Below are 19,324 nucleotides of genomic sequence, written 5' to 3' on the forward strand. Positions count from 1 at the left end.
TCACCAAGAGCAGAGTCCTGACCTCCACCTCCCTCCCCGACCCCAGGCAGCAGCCCGTGGTCTGCATCTCCATCTTCCCTAGGGCGCCTGGAGCTGAACCTCACACGCCGGGACCACGACAAGCCCCAGCTCCCACTGCGTCCAGCACCTCGCGCTGCACACCAGGGCCGCAGGCGAGGAGCAGGGCAGGTTTCTTCCAGAGCATTCAGGAGAAAGCTACCTCTCAGGCTGCCTTGCTTAATGCTCTCCCAGGCTGTGTCAGTCCCCTCCCTTGTGCTGCCTGTCCCTGGGCAAAGCACTGGCAAGCTGAGGGACAGCGGGGAGGGAGCGGGGACTCGCCGGAGCCACAGCTGGGCTCTCTCCAGCTCAGCGTTCACGCCGAGGACCACGCGGCCGCAACCTCTGAAGATGCCGCGTGAGGCTCTCCCTGCCCCGCCAGCCGGGCCGTCTCCGGGGCCAGGCTGCTGCAGAGGAGCCTGCGCTGCCGCGGGCCGGCCGGGCTGCATCAGACCCGCTGCGAGGGTGCCGCGGGCGGGCAGAGCTCGGCCTGGCAGGCAGCGGGGCTCCGGGCGCCAGCTCCCCTCCGTGAGCACGCAGCTCAGCAGCACATCCCACACCATTCGCAACACTTCTCTTTACTTTTAACTTCTGAGTATTTTAATTTGCAGGAATCGCCTCCTTTCATGTTCTGAAACCGTGTTTCTTTCTCCTTCTGATCTCCAATTTCGCACAGACACTGTCTCCTTTGATATGTGTTGTTCACATCAGTCTGTGATCAGGCAGCTCCATAATTGTTAGCGATTTTCAAAGAATTGGGATCCTCGTCTAATACTCAGAGTTGAGAATTCCTTCCTTTTTAAAGGCTGTTCAAGCAAAATAGATTAAATTAATTTCTTTCTTCCCTTTGGGAACAGGACACCTCCTGCTTTGCTGCCCACATGCTGGCTTTCATTTCTCCAGGAGCAGGTGGCTGTGGTTCAAGGGGTCACTGCTTGACTTGGGGGGGATTTGTGCAGGTAAACGGAGGAGAAAGGAGAGCTCGGGATCCCTCGATCAGCAGGAACCCAGGCAGCAGCAGCTCCCCGGCACTGGCAGCCCCTGCACGCCTGCACCCGCTGGAGACCACGCACCAGTCCCGCGATGCACAGCACACCAAGGACGGAGCTGGAGCTCGACCCCGAGGCAGCGGAGATGCCGGCGCCCTGCCGTGCTCGGACCCCACGAGCCGCTCGGGCCGGACCGCGTGCGGGGCGCAGCCGGACGGGGCGCTGACGGCCCCGGGGACCCGCCTTATCTATCTTTGACGCCAGTCAGCCTCTCGCAGGCTGCCTTCTACCTCGACGCAGCCTTCGGAGAGCAGAGATCTATCGCTCCTGCCCAGTACCTGCTGCCTGCTCAGCGCGCCGCGGCCGGTCGATGGGGATGGCGAGCAGCCGGGCACAGACGGGGCGGCCCGACACCCGCGGACGGAGCAGCGCGACATCCAGGCGCCCTTCCGGGAGCCGGGTGCTGCGGCGTGGGAGCCCGCTGCCGGCCCCGCGCGGGCGGCAGCACCGCAGCTGGCACGCGGCACCCCCACGGCCGGGGTCGACCCGGAGCCGGCGGCCGTGCCCCCCCGGTGGTCCCGGGCCCCCACATCGGGGCCGGTCCCGGTCCCCCCCCCCGCCTCGGGCCAGTGCCAGCTGGCGCCTCCTCGGCCGGGCTCCGGGCTTAGGGCTAGGGCTGGGCGCGCGGCCGCAGCCTGGCAATCGGCTCAGAGGATTTATCCGCTTGTTTTCCTTAAGCCCCCTTATTTATCTTTCCCTCTTGGCCGGCCCGGCCCCGGTGGCGGCTGGAAGCCCCGGGATTTACGGCCGACGGCGCGGCGCGGCCCCGGCCCCGGCGGGAGACCTACCGACGGGGGAGAGCTCGGCCACGCTGCCGATGTAGGGCCCCCCCAGGAAGCGGGGCTCGCTGTCGTTGATGTCCTGCACCTTGATGATGAACTCCGACTCGGGCTCCAGCAGCCGGTCCGTCTGCCGGTCGCGGGCCTGCGCGCGCAGCGTGTAGAAGGTCTTCTGCTCCCGGTCCAGGCGCTCCGTGGCGTGGATGTCGCCCGTGACTTCGTCGATGAGGAAGATGGTGCCCGCGCCCTCCCCGGAGATGGTGTACTTGATGGAGCCGTCCCCCTCGTCCGAATCCGAGTGGATCTGCCGGGGAAAGAGGGAGAGGGTTGGAGCGGCCGGGCCTCCGCGGGGAGCCCAACCCCGCTCCCCCCGTCCCCACCGTGCCGGCCCCCGGCTCAGCCCCGCTGCGGACCCCCCCGGCTCAGCCCCGCTCCCCTGCCCTAGACCTCGCGTCCGCACCCCACCTCGCGCCCAGGGGCCTGACCGGGGCCCCCGGGGGAACGGGGCAGATCGAGCCTGCACCGGGATGAAAATAGACCTGGGGAAGATGCTTCTGCAGCCATTTTCCTCCTCATTTTCTAATTAACTCCATGTTTGAAATTAGGAAGAGAAAGGGTAAACAGCTGCTCCTCATGGACAAGGAGCTGACTGGAATCCAGGCCAGATGTCCAGAGATAATTTTATTGGTAGCATTAAACTGAGTTATGAGGTTTTTGCAATCCAGCCACTTATGAGAAATCTATTAACAGTAACTGGACAGGCTGAACGCGTCTTGACGGAGCACAGCACGGGCATTAATTGGGACGATCCATAACGGGACAGGCCCCCGGAAAGCTTTCATCAGCCGCCTTCATCTGCTCCCTACGATTTCTGCTTAGAATCAGCAAAGTTAGCAAAAAAAAAAAAAAAAAAAAGCCGTCCATTAATCGGCTAATGAAATATGAAAATGTTTATGGGCCATTCAATCTTCCAAACTGCAGTTCTATAATCCACCTTTCAGACACACGGCTCCACCAGCAAGAATTTATACCAGAGCTGCCTCTTTTTACGAGGCCTTCATTATATTTGTCTTGTTAGATACAGTTTATATATTTATTTCATGAGTGAGGGGGCCACACATTAGACAACTCAATGCATTTTGCACAACATCCGCTCACTGCTTCCCACGCCGAAGCCCCTCCCCGGCCTCGCTGGGGAAGCGGGCCGTCGCCCCCCAGGAAACCCGGCTGCGGTCGCACAGCGGAGGTTACGAAACCTGCATTTCCCTGCTGAACGCCGGGCTCGCAATGAGTAATTAGCCCAGGGACGAGCCCCCAGCACTTTGCCCCGGACCACGCTGAGCTCCCCGCGCATCCTCTTCACGTGTTTGCTCAGCGCTAACTGTGCTCAGGGCGGACACCGGCATCCCCGCGGGCTGGAGAGCCAGGAAGAAAAATGGAGCCCGGGCTCAAGGGGCTGCAGAGATTGATTTACAAGGGAAGATTAGCAGAGCTAAATCTGTGCTGCTTGGCTAAACAACAGCTAATGGGGGAGGGCCGCGTCACTGACTGAACATCTACGGGGGATGCCACCACGCGCAGGCCCAGCCCGGGATGCTCCTTCCCGGGTGCGGCTCGCGGCGGGATGCTCCGCCGGGCAGCGGCACGAGGCACCGTGCTCCCGCGGGTGCCCCCCCCCCCCCCGAGCTCCCGCGGCGCCCACGGGGCTGCACCGCGGCCGGGAGCGCTCCTCCGGGATGGGGAGGGAGCCGGCGCTTGGTTCAGCGGCCGCTCGGCTCCCCACCGGGGACGAGTGGGTCCACGGCGGCCGGGCCTTCCAGAAGGTGCGAGAGCCGTTCATCCGCTCGGTTTGTTAAATGGCAAAATGGTTTCCTTGTCCTGAAGGGCTAAAACCAGGAATTTTATGAGGCCATTAATTACTTCCTACTAATTAAATCAAAATTAAATGTGAACAGAGGTGCCTATTCCTTATTAGAAACGATTAAACAGAAAGCATGGATACACAAATAAAAACTGACTCCGGGGCTGGAAAAGAAAGCAAATCAAACAAAAACTAGCCCATAATAAAGGCGCACTCTGTTTGCTCCAACTCATAAAGCCTGAGTTCATCAATTTTCTTTAAATATTAGCAACTTAATTAAATCTGCTTTTTTCCCTTTAATCCTCTCTTCTATCTAAAATAGATCTGTCCACATGCAGAAGTTTGTAACTAGTGCTGACCCCATAATTCTATTTAAAAAACCAAAGAAATCCACATCAAACTGACAGCAGCCTCAGGGGAAATTACAGTTCAGAAGAAGGATTAGCTGGAGAGCCCAGATTTTATGGAAATGGCATTGGCCCTCTGAAGGGCACGTGCAGGTGTACGAGAGATGCGGCGGAGGGCGAGTCCGAGCGGCAGCGGCAGGAGCCGGCGGGGCGGGATGCTCGGGCAGCCCCGGCCTGGCCCCGCGCAGGGGGCTCGCGCGGGGGGGGGGGACGGCGCGGTGCGTCCCGCCGGAGGCTGCCCGGCCCCTCAGCGCGGCGGCTGGCGGGGGCAGCTCCTCCCGGCCCCAGCGGGTCTCGGGCCCCCGGGCAACGTTTGCAGGGAACTGCTTTCAGCGCAGCCCAGCTGTTTATCCTGAGCTGGCAGGTGACGTGGTGACTGATGGGGAAAGGGCTGTAAAACGGGTTAGTTTTAGGTTCCTGGGTTCGTTTAGGAGATGAGGCTGTTGCTAGGCTACCTCCGGAATTTGGCAGGGCCGGATGCTTCGAGTCACTTCCCAGGGGAGCTGTGAATTAACTGTAACTGCACCCAGCACCATCACGGAGGAGAGCGGCTCGAGCGTCTGCTGAAACGGACACAAATCACTGCTGAAAACCCACCTGGCCCCTAGCCAAGAGGCCCATTTTCAAGCCTTCTCCAGGCTCACAAGCACATGGCTGAGGCCGCCAGACAGCCCTGCCGCGCGTGCTCTTCAGCGCTTTCCTTGGGGACAGCCGGGTCCCCGCGGGGGCGGCTGCAGGGGGCTCGCAGCGCTCCGCTCCGGGCTGCTCCCAACGGCCGGCACCGCCCTCGTCACCGCGCAGGCGCCACGCGCCCTCCCAGCGCACGGGGCAGCTCCTCCACCGCTCCCGGAGAGGGACCGGGCTGGGCAGTCCGGCACGCGCTGTCCCGAGAGCACGGCAACGCCAGGCAGCTCCCCACCGCCGCCCGGGAGCTCCCGCAGCGCAGCTCCGGAGGGGATAGCTCCCGGAAAGCCCATGGGGAAGCTGCGTCTCCAGTGCGAGCCCTCGGAGCCCTCCAGGCCCCACACGCCCGCGCCGAGCACCTTCCACGCTGCCCTGTGCAGACCAGACCCAAGACGCGTAAAGGCTGCAACAGCCTCACGCTGGCCACAGGTAGGAACAGGATTTCCATGCCATGGCGAGAGCAAGACGCCTGCTCTGCCACCCGCTTCTGCGCAGAACATTGACCAAGAAACGGCCGCTGTCGCCTGCGGGTGCCACAGAGCCCGTGCCTACAAACACAGCCCTTCGGGGACCAGAAGAAACCTCAGGGAAGGCTGGGAACAACACCCAGGACATCACGCCCACGCTGAAGGGACGACAGGACCACGGAGGGGCCACGTCCAGGACGCCTGCGGTTGTGGCTGTCTGCTCCTGGAGCTGAAGGGCGCTGGGTGCCAGAGCAGCACCTCAGTTCCCAGCTGTGCCCCAGACCAGCACGAGCAGACGGATGCTGGCCCCACCGGCAGTGGCTGGTCCGCACATCTGTCCGGCCTGCCAGGCCCTCCCACAGACCCGGGACGGACCCTCTGCACCGAGGAGCAGCGCTCCGAGCACCAGCCCCGAGCACCGCGGGAACCCAGCACGCAGCCGGGAGACGGCAGGTGGGAATTCCGGGGTGCTCCTGCCCTTGGGAGGACATTAACCTCATCAGCCCCCAGCAGAGACAGGGCTCCTGCTCTCCCCGCTTCTTCCACCGGCCCCACGAGTAGCCTTCACGCAGGCCTGCTCCCCGCCTCCCAGGCCTGCCCGAGCCACCAGCCCGCCCTGCTCTGCCACGGGTTAATCAGCCCCACGGAGACGTTCGGCGGTTACCTTACCTTCCCCACGTACAGCGGCTCCGTGCCCGTGTACTCCTCCACCACAAAGAACTGGTTCCACACCCAGCCACGCTTCACTCTGCCGCCGGCCAGCAGCACGGGGTCCCCTGGCTGCCCCAGGCCAGGCCCCCCCACCTCCGCGTGCACAGCCCGGGCCCCCGGCGGCGGCACGGCCCAGAAGAGCAGCAGCACGGTCCACGGGAAGCCCTGCAGACCCTTCGCCATCACACTCCAGCAGGCTGCATGGGCAGGAGTTTTTGGACGGGCAACGGGCATCCTTTGGAGAGGAGGAGGAGGGAAGTCCACACGAGCAGCGTGGGGCTCACTGGTGCATGCAGAGCATCCCCATCCCTGCTGCTCTTCACCTCCCGCAGCCAGAGCACTCCTGTCCCAGCAGGCTAGAGTCGCATCCGTGACGAGAGGCGTCCCGAGCCCTCCGCTGCCGGCACGAGAGCCGTCTGCGCCGACGCCTCGCAGGCTGCACCTGCGTCTCCGAAGAAGGGTCCCCCGGGTGGCATGTCCCAGGAGCAGGGCTGCACCGCTCCGCTCAGCGGCCTCGCCGGGGAGCGGGGTCACAACCGCAGCAGGCAGGGGCTGTGCAGCTGCGCGCAGGCACGCAGGACGGTCGCTCTCAAGCGGCGAGGGGAAGCTCTTCTGGGCAACGTTTCGCAGAGGAATTAACGGGGTGAGCTGCAGCAGCCACCGCTTGCCTGTCCCGCGGCAGCCGCGCGCTCCCAGGCGGGGGGTCCTGCAGCCCAGGGCCCGCAACACCCGCTCCGCTCACACTCGTAACGCCAGTCTTCAGCAGGGCGGCATCCCAGCACCTGGCGAAGGTCCCTTGCCCAGCCGATGCCGGTCATATCCGTCCCTCCACCGGTTCACGCAGGCAGGTGCGGGGGGCTGGCAGCATCTCCAGGAGCCTAGAAAAGGCCAAGGTGTCAGTGGTGGTGCAAGAGCCAGGCTCCGCATGTCCTAATACAGCCCCCGGCCTTGGGGTGCCCCACGCCGGGGCCCAGCCCACAGCGCTGCAAGAGCCGGGGACACGGTGGGAGGGCAGCAAGCGGCACTGCTCTCGTCACTACGGAAACTCGTGCTCCAGCGGGGCCCCGAGAGCGGGGAAGCTCCAACAGCAGCACACGGCTGCCTCCCTGCAGGGCTGCCCGGTGCGGGGGGGGCACGCTCCACACCGCAGGCAGAGGGTCACCGCTGCAGGTGGGACACACGCAGCACCATCACCGCTGCCCGGTGCGGGGGGAGCACGCTCCACACCGCAGGCAGAGGGTCACCGCTGCAGGTGGGACACACGCAGCACCATGGCCACTGCCCGGTGCGGGGGGGGGCACGCTCCACACCGCAGGCAGAGGGTCACCGCTGCAGGTGGGACACACGCAGCACCATCACCGCTGCCTGGTGCGGGGGGAGCACGCTCCACACCGCAGGCAGAGGGTCACCGCTGCAGGTGGGACACACGCAGCACCATCACCGCTGCCTGGTGCGGGGGGGGCACGCTCCACACCGCAGGCAGAGGGTCACCGCTGCAGGTGGGACACACGCAGCACCATCACCACTGCCCGGTGCGGGGGGGGGCACGCTCCACACCGCAGGCAGAGGGTCACCGCTGCAGGTGGGACACACGCAGCACCATCACCACTGCCCGGTGCGGGGGGGGCACGCTCCACACCGCAGGCAGAGGGTCACCGCTGCAGCTGGGACACACGCAGCACCATCACCACTGCCCGGTGCGGGGGGGGCACGCTCCACACCGCAGGCAGAGGGTCACCGCTGCAGGTGGGACACACGCAGCACCATCACCACTGCCCGGGCGGGGGGGGATGCGCGTGGCACCGCTGGCGCTGCCCGGGCGCGGGGAGGAGCACGCTCCGCACTGCGGGCAGAGGGTTGCCGCTGCCCAGGTGCTACGGCCACTGCACGGGCCCGACCACACCAGGCCCGCGTGCGTGGGCAAGGCTCCCTCCAGGAGATGCGGCACCCGACGGCGGGAGTCACTGGCTGTCCAGCCGCTGCCACCAGTCTCATTTTCCTGGCAGCTCGCTTCTGCAGCCATGGGCTAGGAGAGAAGCATCCGTTCAAAGACTCACCACCTGGCTGAATTCAAGGCTAAGGTTTTTTGCAGAAAGGACTCTAGATTGAGTTTCAAGGCAGCCTGGAGCACTGAGGAGGGAGACACAAGACCTGTGGCCAGGGATGGGTTGTGTTCAGTGGGTGCCTGGGGATCAGGAGCTGGGGATAGGCACCCAGCGCCCACCTCTCCCTGCAGCAACGCCCCGCGCTGCCACCAGAGCTCTGACACCAGCCACACCAGAACTGCTCATGGATAACTCTGAACTGTTTAAGTTGGGAGTACATCTCCTGTTATCTGTTACTCCAAATAAGAGGCGGAAGAAGACAGAGGCAGAGGGGGCTATTCTGGACTATGTGCATGAGGTACTGGATAGCCATCCACTCCCCAGAGAAGGGAGCCAAGCTCTGCACAGCCCTCGAATGACTGCAAACAGCCCTGCTTACCTGGCAGCAGCGGCTGGGGGATTTGCCCCTCACCCTTCCCCAAACCTGCCATTCCTCTAGTATGACCGCACCAGCAGGGGAGATTCCCAGAGCATCCGACAAGCTACACCATCATTTTTGCATTTCTCTCCGGACAAACACTCACAGAGAAACACAGGGCATTAGACCTGAGGGAGTGCCAGGCATCATTCGGCACATGGATCATGCGCAGTGCCCCACACAAGGCGCACAGATCTACTCACATCACAGCTCACACCCATGCTTCACCACATGCACAGCCGAGAGCACTCAAACACCAGCACTCTTACTTGTCCGTATTCATGCCTCGTTTGGGTGTACGCGTACCGGTTTTCCTCCACATGCACGTGCTATATTCCATGCAAACATGCACATCAGCTCTCACACGTGCAAGCACAGTGCTGTTCACACTCCAAGGAGCGCAGGGTCTCCTGCGCATTGTGTTAGGAATCGCGGTGCAGAGGCACCAGCCTTCCTCCCCACCCCACTTGCCTGCCACGGCCCATTCAATGCAGGCAGCAAAGTCAAAGCAGGCTGTGCGTTATTAAGACATCTCCCCCCAACCATGTAAGGTTGTTGGCAATGGAAAATAAAACTCCCTCCCACCTTCAGGCTTCCCTATGCACGAGCAATTCTCACCACTGCTGCAAAGGGACCAGGCGCTCTTGCCAATCTGGCAAGAATGCCCATAATCAAACAGCACAAAATATTTAACGCAGGAGACTGCTTCTAGGGGAGCGAGATGATCTGTAGAGGGATGATGCAGACTGACTTGTTCCTTCTCAGTGAGAACTGTCACTAGCTAAAGCAACTGCGCCCTTCATTGACCAAACCCTTGCAGATACAAGGGCCCCTGCTCTGGAGCAAAGCAGAAGGGGCTGCCCCACCCGGAGCAGGCTCCAGAGCAAGAGACTGACAATAAGAACACATACAAACCTGCTTTGTCTCACACACAGATACATAGAAGATGCATAGAACAAGATACAGAGCTCTGCTGCCATAGCCAGTATGTCTCCAGTTTCTCACATCTGGGAAATCCGTGGCTATTTTGGAGCGAGTCTCCCAGACAGCATGAGGTGTCAATAAACCGGTCAGCAGAAGCCGCGTGCCAAAGCAAGAGCTTCAGGCCAACATGCAAGGGAGACGATAAGTGCAGGAGGAACACCCTGCCTCTGCTCACGCAGCTCCGGGGGAGACGCAGCATCTTTCCTCCCTCTGCACACACCAACATCCTGCCATCCTACAGCACGTTTGCGAGCAGTGCCTCTAGACGGGTCCAAAGTCCCTGCACAGGTGGGCTGTACCTGCTAAATGCAACTGTCAGAAACAAAAATTAACAAATGGTCCCTTTGTGCAGGTTCTCAAGGACCACCACGTAAGCAGAGCCTCACGGGGAGGCTGTCACCAGCTGCAAAAATCTCCACGCCGCCCACCCCGAGGCTCTTCCCTTGCCATCCGTGCTACCTAGTGCTGGTTCAAAGCCCTGCCAGAAGCCTTGCAAGGCTGCAATGCCACTGCCAGACTGAGCAGCTCTGCAGCCGGCGAGGACCTCCTGAGCACGCGGGGAGGCAATGAGAAGGCCAACACCACGGTGCAAATCCAGGCACGGGGAGTCATGTCAGCAGCCAAGGGCCCGAGGTGGCAGCAAGGCTGCGGCACACCACCGCCGGCCGTCTCCAAGGCACCGGCAGGGCACGGGAGGAGAGTCAGCAGCAGCTCCACGAGGGCAGCAAGAACCACCCGGTCCCCACATCGCACCGTCTAACATCCAAGTCAGCAGCACCAGTGGCAGGATACGGAGTGCCCTCCACAAGCGTGCAGAAACTTGCCCCATCTGTGCGCAGGGATGGCATGCTGTTCATTCAGAAACAGACACCGTGCTTTTTTGCTCAGCCTTGTCAGAATTACAGCATATAAACCAAGGCAACTAAATCCAAAACACTGTCAATAAACCACTAAGTGACACTTTAAATGCACACTCTTCTCTGCCTTGCTGTAGTGTAAGTGAGGGCAAAAGACCCAGCAGCGGGCCAGCACAGCTCCAGCCGAGCTGCTCCCCGGCAGGGAGGAGCTGGCCTGCAGTTCCCAAGGCAACTTGCTCAGCCCTGTTGCATCTGAGCGCTGCGCGGCGCAGCCACCGCCGAAGAGGAGAGCCCCGCTGAGCAGGCACGGGCTGGGCTGCCGTTGCTGTGGGAACCACAACCTTGGGTTTAGAATCTCAGCCATTATGCTGCTTTTTACATTTAGTTCAGATATAGCAATAAGATGAGAAAACTGTTAATGTGGTTTGCTGGCTGCTGTCTCACACTGCCAAAGTTCAGCTCGATTCAGCTGAGCAGTTTGCAGGCTCTTCCTGCAGGCAGAGGGGGACCGCACATCCCAGCCCGTCTGTCTCAGCGCACCGCCCCGATGCTCAGCTCCTGGATCGTAAAGCTCATCCACCCAGCCCTGTGCAGCCTGCAGAGCCCGGAACTCACAGCCACACAATCAGACACGGAGGCACATCAGTGACGAGGCTCATTGCCACACGCTAGACTCTTCCCCACCCATAAATCCTCAGCCTCTGCTTCCCTTCTGCCACAGGCTCAGGCCACGGCTGAGGTCAATGTTGTCTCTTCTCAGCACGCACACCTTTCCTTCTTGCTGTCACATCAAGATGTTCCAGAGACAGGGCACCGGGAGCCCTGCCTCCTGCTCGCTCCTTTGCGGCAGCCTGCACGCGCCACGGGCTTCGAGGTACCCCAGGGCCCAAAAAGCACCAGGGAGGGTCCAGTGCACAGGGCCAAGACTAGCACAGCATTTTTATTTCCCCGCGTTACTGAAGACCTTTCCCGAGCAGCTGATGGTGCCACTTCTCTCTGCCACTCGAGTGGCGGATCACTAAATAACCAGTGGGAGCTGCTGCCGTTGCAGCCAGTGCCAGCCCCAGCCCCGCGTCCCGAGCGGTGCCAGGGCTCAGGAGTGCGCGCCCGCGTAGCCGCGCTGCCGGGACCGCTGGGCCAGGGAGGCTCCGACACCCCCGTGAAGCGCTGGGCTCTCGCCCCCCCGGCCCGCGGCGACGCCCTCCTGCTGCTCCACCGTCCCCGCTTCCCAGTCACCAGCGCAGCGCTCGCACCTCCCTCCCCGCAACAGCCTGTGCAGTTTGTCCGTGTGTGTTTGGCACAGGCGTACTGTACATCATGTTGACAGTAGAAATTACATCCTGAGCTTATGTTTTACACTCTGCTCTGTCAGAACTCACCGCAGCCCAGTGATCAGGACAAATTGAATAGCATCCCGTCCGTGTCAATATTTATTTCATTTTACAAATGCAGCCTGATGCAGAGGAAAGCAGGCGGGGGGGGGGGGGGGACACAGGCAGGCAACAGCACTCGACAGAAGCGCTGCCCGACACATCGCAGCCCTACGCTTCCACACCGCAATGTTGCCCAGCGGGACAGCGGCCCCCGAGCCGGGGAGCAGAGCCCACCAGCCCAGGAGGCAGCAGGGCTGGGCGACCTTGTCCAGAGGCCAGGCAACACCCTGGGAATTCGGTGTGCCCCGTGCCTGCGGCTCTGCAGGAGAGACCACCACACCAGGACTCTCCCTCAAAGACAAGCTCCTACAAACAGCAGAAAGCACAGGGCCCATCGGCTTTGAAAGAGCAATGAAGCGGAAGCAAATCCATCCTCCTCAGCTGCATCTCCCTGCCGCGCTCACGCGGGCCTGGATGCGCTGCCTCGGCTCCCAGCCAGCTCACGGCAGAGCTGCACGAACCACCCGCACAGACATCGGGACTGCTCGGTCTGCGCAGAACGGCCACGGCCCCAGCTCTTCCGTCAGCAGACAACGAGGGCTGCACTTCCACAGGCAAGAGCCAGCGCTGCGTGCGGCACCCTCGGGAAGGCAGAGCCAAAGCCTGGATGAACGTAGGATGCCCGAATGCATCCCAGGCACAAGACGGGCGCTCCTGGCAGCTTGGCCTTCTGCTTTTCCGTGCCATTCCCACACCCCAAAGGGCAAGAGGAAACAGGCTGCGGCAGAAAGGGCGCTGGCCGGAGGGAACAGCTCAGCTCCCCACGGCCCTGGGCATGCCCTCCGCCGCTCAATCAGCCGCTGGCAGAACGAGCTCTAACAGGGAACATCGGTTACCCAGCTCTGGCCTGGCCTGGACAAAGACGACAAAGGAGCAAGCAGCAGCGCACGAGGGAGAGGCCGCACACGAACGCCCAACCTCACAGCCGAAAACAGAGCTTGGGGGCTCTTGTGCTGCCGGTTACTCATCGCACGCTCCTCACCACCAGCCTCCCTAGGGGAGACCCTGCAGCGATGAAGGGGCCGGGGGGAGAGCTGTGGTGTGTCTGCATCCCATTTGCCTTGCTGGTCTGGAGCTGCTGCCGCTCACCAGTTGCACGGGAGCCGCGTGTGCCCAGCGCCGCCCTGCCAGCTCCAGCACCCAGCACAGCTGCTGCACAGGGCGGGTGGAGAAGCGAGAGGTGGGTGGGAGATGGAGAAAAGCACAGACGCAGCCTTGTCAGCAGCTTGCAGCGCTGCTCCCAGTAGGCCAGACAACAGCCTCTTTGGGGATGACCTAGGGCAGGAGTCAGACAGACAAGAGCTCCTTTAGGTTCCCCAGCAATGGGCAAAACGTGCCCCAGTGCTGAAGCACCAGCACCTGCACAGCCACACGTGCTGACAGTCTCCTACCAGCTCTGTTCCCACGCAGGCAGCTCTAGCAGGAGACCCTCACCAAAGAGGGTCTCCAGCACCAGCCAGGCCTCTCCATCCTGGGCACCGGCCCAGCACCTCCTGGCCCAAACGTGCCTTTACCAAGCGTTCGGACGGTCGGCCCAAGGGGCAGCTCTTCTAGCACCCCCAGACAGCAGTGACAGCAGAGGCGAGGGAGCCCAGCGCAGCATCCAGCACCATCCGCACTCACCAGTGTTTCAGCACCAAGGAAACAGCGGAGGCCACATGCAGGCACAAAGCAGCAGCTCTGGGACCACGGTAGTGCCAGCTCGGCCCTAACCACAGCGAGCTGCCTGCCTGTCCCCAAGCACCTGGGCAGCACCAGGAGCCGGCCCCGCACAGACCTCAGCACGCTGAGCGGGGGTGGCAGAAAGCCTGCAATTATTCCAGCAAATTCTTCTTTTGTACCACCTACAGTGCAGCTCACAATGTGCAACCACATCCTCTAAAACAGGATCCAAATCCACTTAATGCTCCCCTTCCTGGGAAAAGGAGCAGGCCAGCTACACACACGCTTCCACTATCTGTGTATAGAGTTAATACAAGCATGGCAAGGCTGCTGCAAAGCTTTAAGATGGTTCATAATCTCCAGGCCTAGGGCTAAGACATGAAATCAAGCTCTCTGGAGTTCACTTTCTCTACTCGATACTGTAAGACAAGATGATGCAAACATACTTTTTTCCTTTACAAACTGCTCCTCAAAATCTAGAGAAGAGGAAGGAAGCAGTTTTGCCAGACATGAGCTACTGTCAGCCCCAGACTGGGCCACACAGCAAGAAACATCACGTGCACGTGTCCAACACCCCATGCGCTGCTCTGACAGCGCGCACCAGTGAGGCACCGACCCAGGACTGCTGCACCCCACCAGCACCCTACAGCCTCGTATCTGCACACAGCTTCTTCCCAGCACCCAACAAGCATTTTAAGGCTTCCCGCTTGGGCTTGACAATGTGGTAGCCAGGGCATCCTCCTGCTCCAGCCCTCGGCCCTGCCAGGAGGGTCGACTGCTTTAAACACTAGGGACCAAAACCACAGCCCAGCCACCGATCCAGGTCCCGCTGCACCGCTACGGTACCACGGTCTCCACGAACAAGCCTCTACAGCTGCAGGACATCTTCATGCATTACCAGTTCTGCAAGGCACATCAGCACCAGCGAGAGCAAAACCAGGATGCCCGCTCCCATCAGACTGATTACGACTACAGCCACTGCACAGCAAGTTCCCATCCCATAGCAGATCCCGTCAGTCATGTGGCATTTAAGGTCCAGTCCTCTGGTAAAACTAAGCTGGACAAAGTGTCAGAATAATATGGTGCCATGGAGAGCAACGTAGCCTCGATGGGTTGTTCCCGCTGAGAGCTCTGTAGCCCCCATAGCACCCCTCTGCTGAGACGCATTCGTGCAGCAGACGCACTGATTTAGTGCCCTTTCCAGAAACTGAACATATTTTACCAAAGAAGTGATACAGATGGCTGTAGATATTTATCTAGATGACACATAGCATCATAGCGTATACAAATGCTGGAGATAAGTGGCCAAGGGATTCAGAACTGCAGGAGTTTTTGAAAGAGGGTATTTAAATTACTTTTATTTTTTACTTATGCATGAAAGGCCTTTGTAACCACAGTTACCAGACCAACATATTCCAAGTGCAGGCCCAGACAGTGCAAAGCAATGGTAGATAGCAATCTACCTTTCAGCAAGTCTTCTGCCCTGATCCAAGCCACATAACACAGGGAGATAAAGATAAAATGAAGTTCTCACTAATGTCACCCTAACCTCAGCTTTAATAACAGGGCAAAAAGCCCACTGTACTTAGTAAAAGTTTAATCTTGCTTGTCCTGGAAGTAAATCTCTGGGCTTTCTCTTTCTGCTTTCTTGGAATTATTCTCCCAGAAGGGGTTTTCCTCCTCTGCTTTCCTTCTCAGATGAACTCGCACACAGCTCAGGTAAAGCTGTTTTTCCAGAGGAATTTCTACCTGTATGATGCTCAGGACTGTATAAGTAAACATCCATTTTCTCCCTTCTTCAAGTTGCTTTAAGTTTAATTATTGCCCCCTTTGATGCTGCCTTGAGAAATTCTAATATGAAGGGTGCAGTGACTGTCAGAGCAGGAGCTATTTGCAACCTTTTCACTTCTCATGCTCAGTCTCTTTCTGCTATCAGACATGCTGGGAGGAACAATATTTGTTAAAGCTCTTGCACAAGCATTGTTTGGAAAAAGTATTTTCAAAGTTCAGATTTTTCTCCTCCAAATCTTCTTTGGTCCAATTTCAAAGAAATATTAATTGCAAAGAAAATCTCAAAGTGTGCCTTGGGGAGGGTTTTACAGCCATAACGGTCTCGCTCTGCAGCAATTCTTTTCCAAATACGGAACTTTCATGCCTCATCTACGTGAACACAATGCTTTAATTTGCCTTTAAAAACAAACTCAGAGGAGGTGAAAGCGGAGACAGCTTCCTGCACTTCTCGGCACATCCACGATTCGCTCTGCCCAAGCCTTGGAGAAACCTCCCCCAAGCCGAGCAGGCGGCACGGAGCCGCGCGGTGCCCGGCGCCCAGGCAGGGACAGCGGCTGGAAGCCTCGCCAGCGCCGCGGCCGCCGAGGAGCCCGGCGGGCGGTGGCGGAGCAGTCGGGCCCCTCAGAGCTAACGCCTGGGCAGCCGGCAGCTCGGGGCTCGCTGCGGGGCTGGTGCAGCTGGGCTGGCGTTAGGACAACACGCAGACGCGGCCGTGGAGCAAAGTGCCCGCCGTGCACGCTCCTGCTGCCGCCGGGCATCGGGATGCCGACTCAAGGGACAGACAGGGCTGATCCCAAAGGATGATTCAAGGAATCACAGGCCACTCGCTCCTTTTTTCTGAACCTGGGAAATGGTCTGAAGCACACACAAAGAAAAAGCACACTTGGGCACTCAGATCAGACAGGGCCTGGTTACGCTTCCCTTTGCGCAGGAAAGCTGCCAGCTGCCACATACTGTGAACGCTGGGACCAGCAATAGCTTCAGCAGAGAGAGGGGACCAACAACAGATCTGCTGTGGCTCTCCAAGGCTTCTGACCAGAGTCTTTAACAGAGGCAGCAGAAGAATCAAAGTTCTCAACGGCTGGGGAAAAAACAAGACAAAAATTGCCACGAGCCCAAAACTGGCATGAAACGTGGAAGGAAAAGCCAAGCAACGAGTTCAGTCATGACCTGACAGAAAGTGCCAAGAGGCCTCGTGTAGGAAGCAAAACCCATAAGCCACAGGAAGCTACCTTGGCTAAGGCTATTTCGAGAAGCTTCTGAAGGACTGGACTCAGCCGTGGGACCAGCCAAACAGCCACTGGAAGCCAGTGCCAGATCGCTGCTCCTACCTGCAGCGCTGGACACGGACGTAGCCACGGCACGTCCCCAGTGCCCCCGGCCCGGGCTGGGCACCGCAGGCGGCAGGGCAGAGTCCTGCTCCGCAGACCAAGGGTGCCCGGCGCTGGACGTGGGTGCAAAGGCATCCGCAGCCACGGCAGCACCTCTGCAGGAACGGCCGAGGTGGGCAGAGCTGCTCCTACCTTTGGGAGGAAGCTCCAGAGCTCAGGGCAGGTCTTTGAATTCAGGACCTAGACAGCTGCATCTAAACACCATCCCCTTACAAACACCCGGCGCAGGGTCAGAAGCTGCATTCCCAACAGCCTCATCTTCTACACCCCGCTACCTCATGAAGAGCCAAAACCGCCCCCACACAGCAGGAGAGAATCCACGAGCCTCCACCCCCACCAGAGCCAATTCCCGCGGCCCGAGGCCACCCTGAGATCAGCAGCACTCCCCTGCTCGCCTCGGGCGAGGGTGCTCTCTGCCAGCACCACCCTCCCCTCACCTGCCGCCGCTTCTTCAGCCCCGGGAAACCCGCAAAAGGGACAAGGAAGGAAAGGCACAAGTGCCCGACTGTCTGAAACGGGGCAAGTGGAACCAAGGCTGACAGCCAGGTCAAGTAGGTATCTGCAAAGGAGTTAAAGGACCGATTAAAATAAAAAACAAAATGGAATTCTTACTCCTTGACAAATGTCGAGGGAATTGGGTTCTTTTAATCAAATGTTTGGCAGATATATGAATTATTTATTATTCAATATTGTGTAGTTAAATGGAAAATTGAAGATGTTCACAGCTTCTTGTCTGCAACTTCCCACCCCCCATGAAATTCTCCCCAAATTCCTACAGAGAATAAGAAGTAGGTATCACTGAGCCAGAAGGGTTCAAAGCAGCTTCCCTCAACCTACTGCTCAGGTTTCAAGGACAGGCTCAAACTCAATCCCCTGGTTTAAATATTATGGCAGACACATTGCTCCTGTGGAGGTCTTGCTGCTACTCACTCTTCTTCCCTATACATTTTAATGCTCTTGCCAATTTTGTTCCCGAAAATCTCAGTCCTCGTGACTGGGGACATGCGACCTCTCCTTCTAGCATGCACGACACCAGGGAAGTCCCTTCCTGTGGCAGCACACCGGCACATTGAGAAGGACCAAGTCAGCACAGGGTCACCCGCGCTGCAGTGGGGGGGCACGAGGAGGCCCCCAGACCACGCTCGGCAAGGATGGTCACAGGACTGACCCCAGCGAAATGCAGGACAAGGCCAGGGGAGCTGCACCAGGGCTCCTGCCTGCAGCTCTGAAGAGCTCCTGTGCAGTGCAACAGGACGATGGAGTCGAATGCTGCCCCGAGCAGAAGCAGGCACCGCTCTGCTGCTGGCACCCCTGGCTGAAAGCAGCCTGCAGAGATGCAAGTGGCTCCCCTAGCACCTCGGGACAAGCTCTGCAGCAGTAACAGCCATCAGAAAGGTGGAAGAATGGGAGTAATTAGTCCCTTTAATACCAATTTCATCCTGATCTTTCACACTTAAGAAAACTCTTCCAATGGTTTTCTTATTTTCAGAGGAGCTCATTAAATAAGAATTACAAACAAGATGAGATAGCAGATAAGAAAATTAGTTCTGCAATGATATCCTGCCAAAATCCACTGCCTTTTATACCAGGCCTGCTCCTGTAACATTAACATTGCAGCTGGGCAGACGGAGCACCAAGCCACCCTGGAGCACTCCAAATTGCACCATCATCAAACTCCACCTTCTGAACAGTACAGTCCTGCCTAAAGACAGGTCTTTCTGGCATGCAAAAGAGGCTTCTGTCCCAGTCCTTCCTGCTCGCTGGAATTTGCTGAAGAACAGCCACACTGGGGGAAAAGGGATGTATCTCAGTACTACAGAAATTCAAAAACCTGAAGCTGAAGATTGCACATCTTCATGATGCAAACAGGAAGCAAACATGATTTGCTAAGATGCAGCATCGGTCAGAAAAATCCACTGCTGTAGGCAGAAGTCTCAGGTAGCTGAGACTCCTACACGGGAAGCACATTTTGGCCAAGACTGGAAAAGCCTGTCAAAATCTGCTTCCCCAGGAGCAGCACAGCAAGAACTGAGCCACCGCATGCCCCTCGGGGCTGCCCAGATGTCCAGAGTCCTGCCAGGTCCCTCCTCGGGCCCTGAAGCCGCAGCTACAAGCGGAACAGGCGTTCTTCAAAACAGGCAGGAGAGCTGGAGCAGCCACAGGGGCTCTGGACGGTCACCCAGGAAGAGGCTCATTCCAAGCAAAGCCCACCTCCCCCTCAGACAGCACAGCCAGAAAGAGTTTGACCCTCTTGTTGGGCCAGAGACCTACGAGCTGGAGCAGAAGTGCCAGGTCTCCAAGCAGGTGACTTTCTCAGTGCTCTGCTTGCCAACGAGCTGCAGACAAAGGCTTTCTCCAGCCTGTAGCAGGCTGAAAGATTACCACCTCCTTGTCAGCAGCTTGCAGGCAGACAACAGCAATAGACTAAGTTATGCATTCAGTTATTAATGATAGATGTATTATTTATTTGGAATCACTTGCTTCATTCTACTAATTACCACCACCGCTACTAGCACCTGCTGATGCATGCCACCCGGGGCCTTGTCCAGGCAGTCAACCCCCGTCCGGAGCAACACGTGCCCCAGCGGCCAGCAGCACAGCTCAGGGACACGAGCCCATCTCACTTCACCAGGAAAGACGCACGAGTTCTGCCAAGCGCTGCTCACCG

At 59.1% G+C, this 19,324-nt stretch overlaps 1 protein-coding gene across 7 annotated transcripts in view; it reads right to left on the reverse strand.

The window, feature by feature from the left end:
* Positions 1–19,324, reverse strand: part of CDH22 (cadherin 22) — a 122,157-nt gene that overhangs the window by 50,135 nt on the left and 52,698 nt on the right. For 6 of the 7 annotated variants that reach the window (XM_064521768.1, XM_064521761.1, XM_064521762.1 and 3 more), the window contains exons 2-3: positions 5,974–6,893; positions 1,895–2,189 (exon numbers count right to left, since the gene is read on the reverse strand). In XM_064521768.1, coding sequence (XP_064377838.1) covers positions 1,895–2,189; positions 5,974–6,249 — 571 coding nt within the window. In that variant the 5' untranslated portion in view covers positions 6,250–6,893. Of the gene's footprint in view, positions 1–1,894; positions 2,190–4,608; positions 4,704–5,973; positions 6,894–19,324 lie in introns of those variants that run through there. The other variant, XM_064521763.1, reaches the window with a different exon arrangement.

Source organism: Dromaius novaehollandiae, chromosome 16, assembly GCF_036370855.1.
Source record: "Dromaius novaehollandiae isolate bDroNov1 chromosome 16, bDroNov1.hap1, whole genome shotgun sequence".
Taxonomy (NCBI): Eukaryota; Metazoa; Chordata; class Aves; order Casuariiformes; family Dromaiidae; genus Dromaius; species Dromaius novaehollandiae.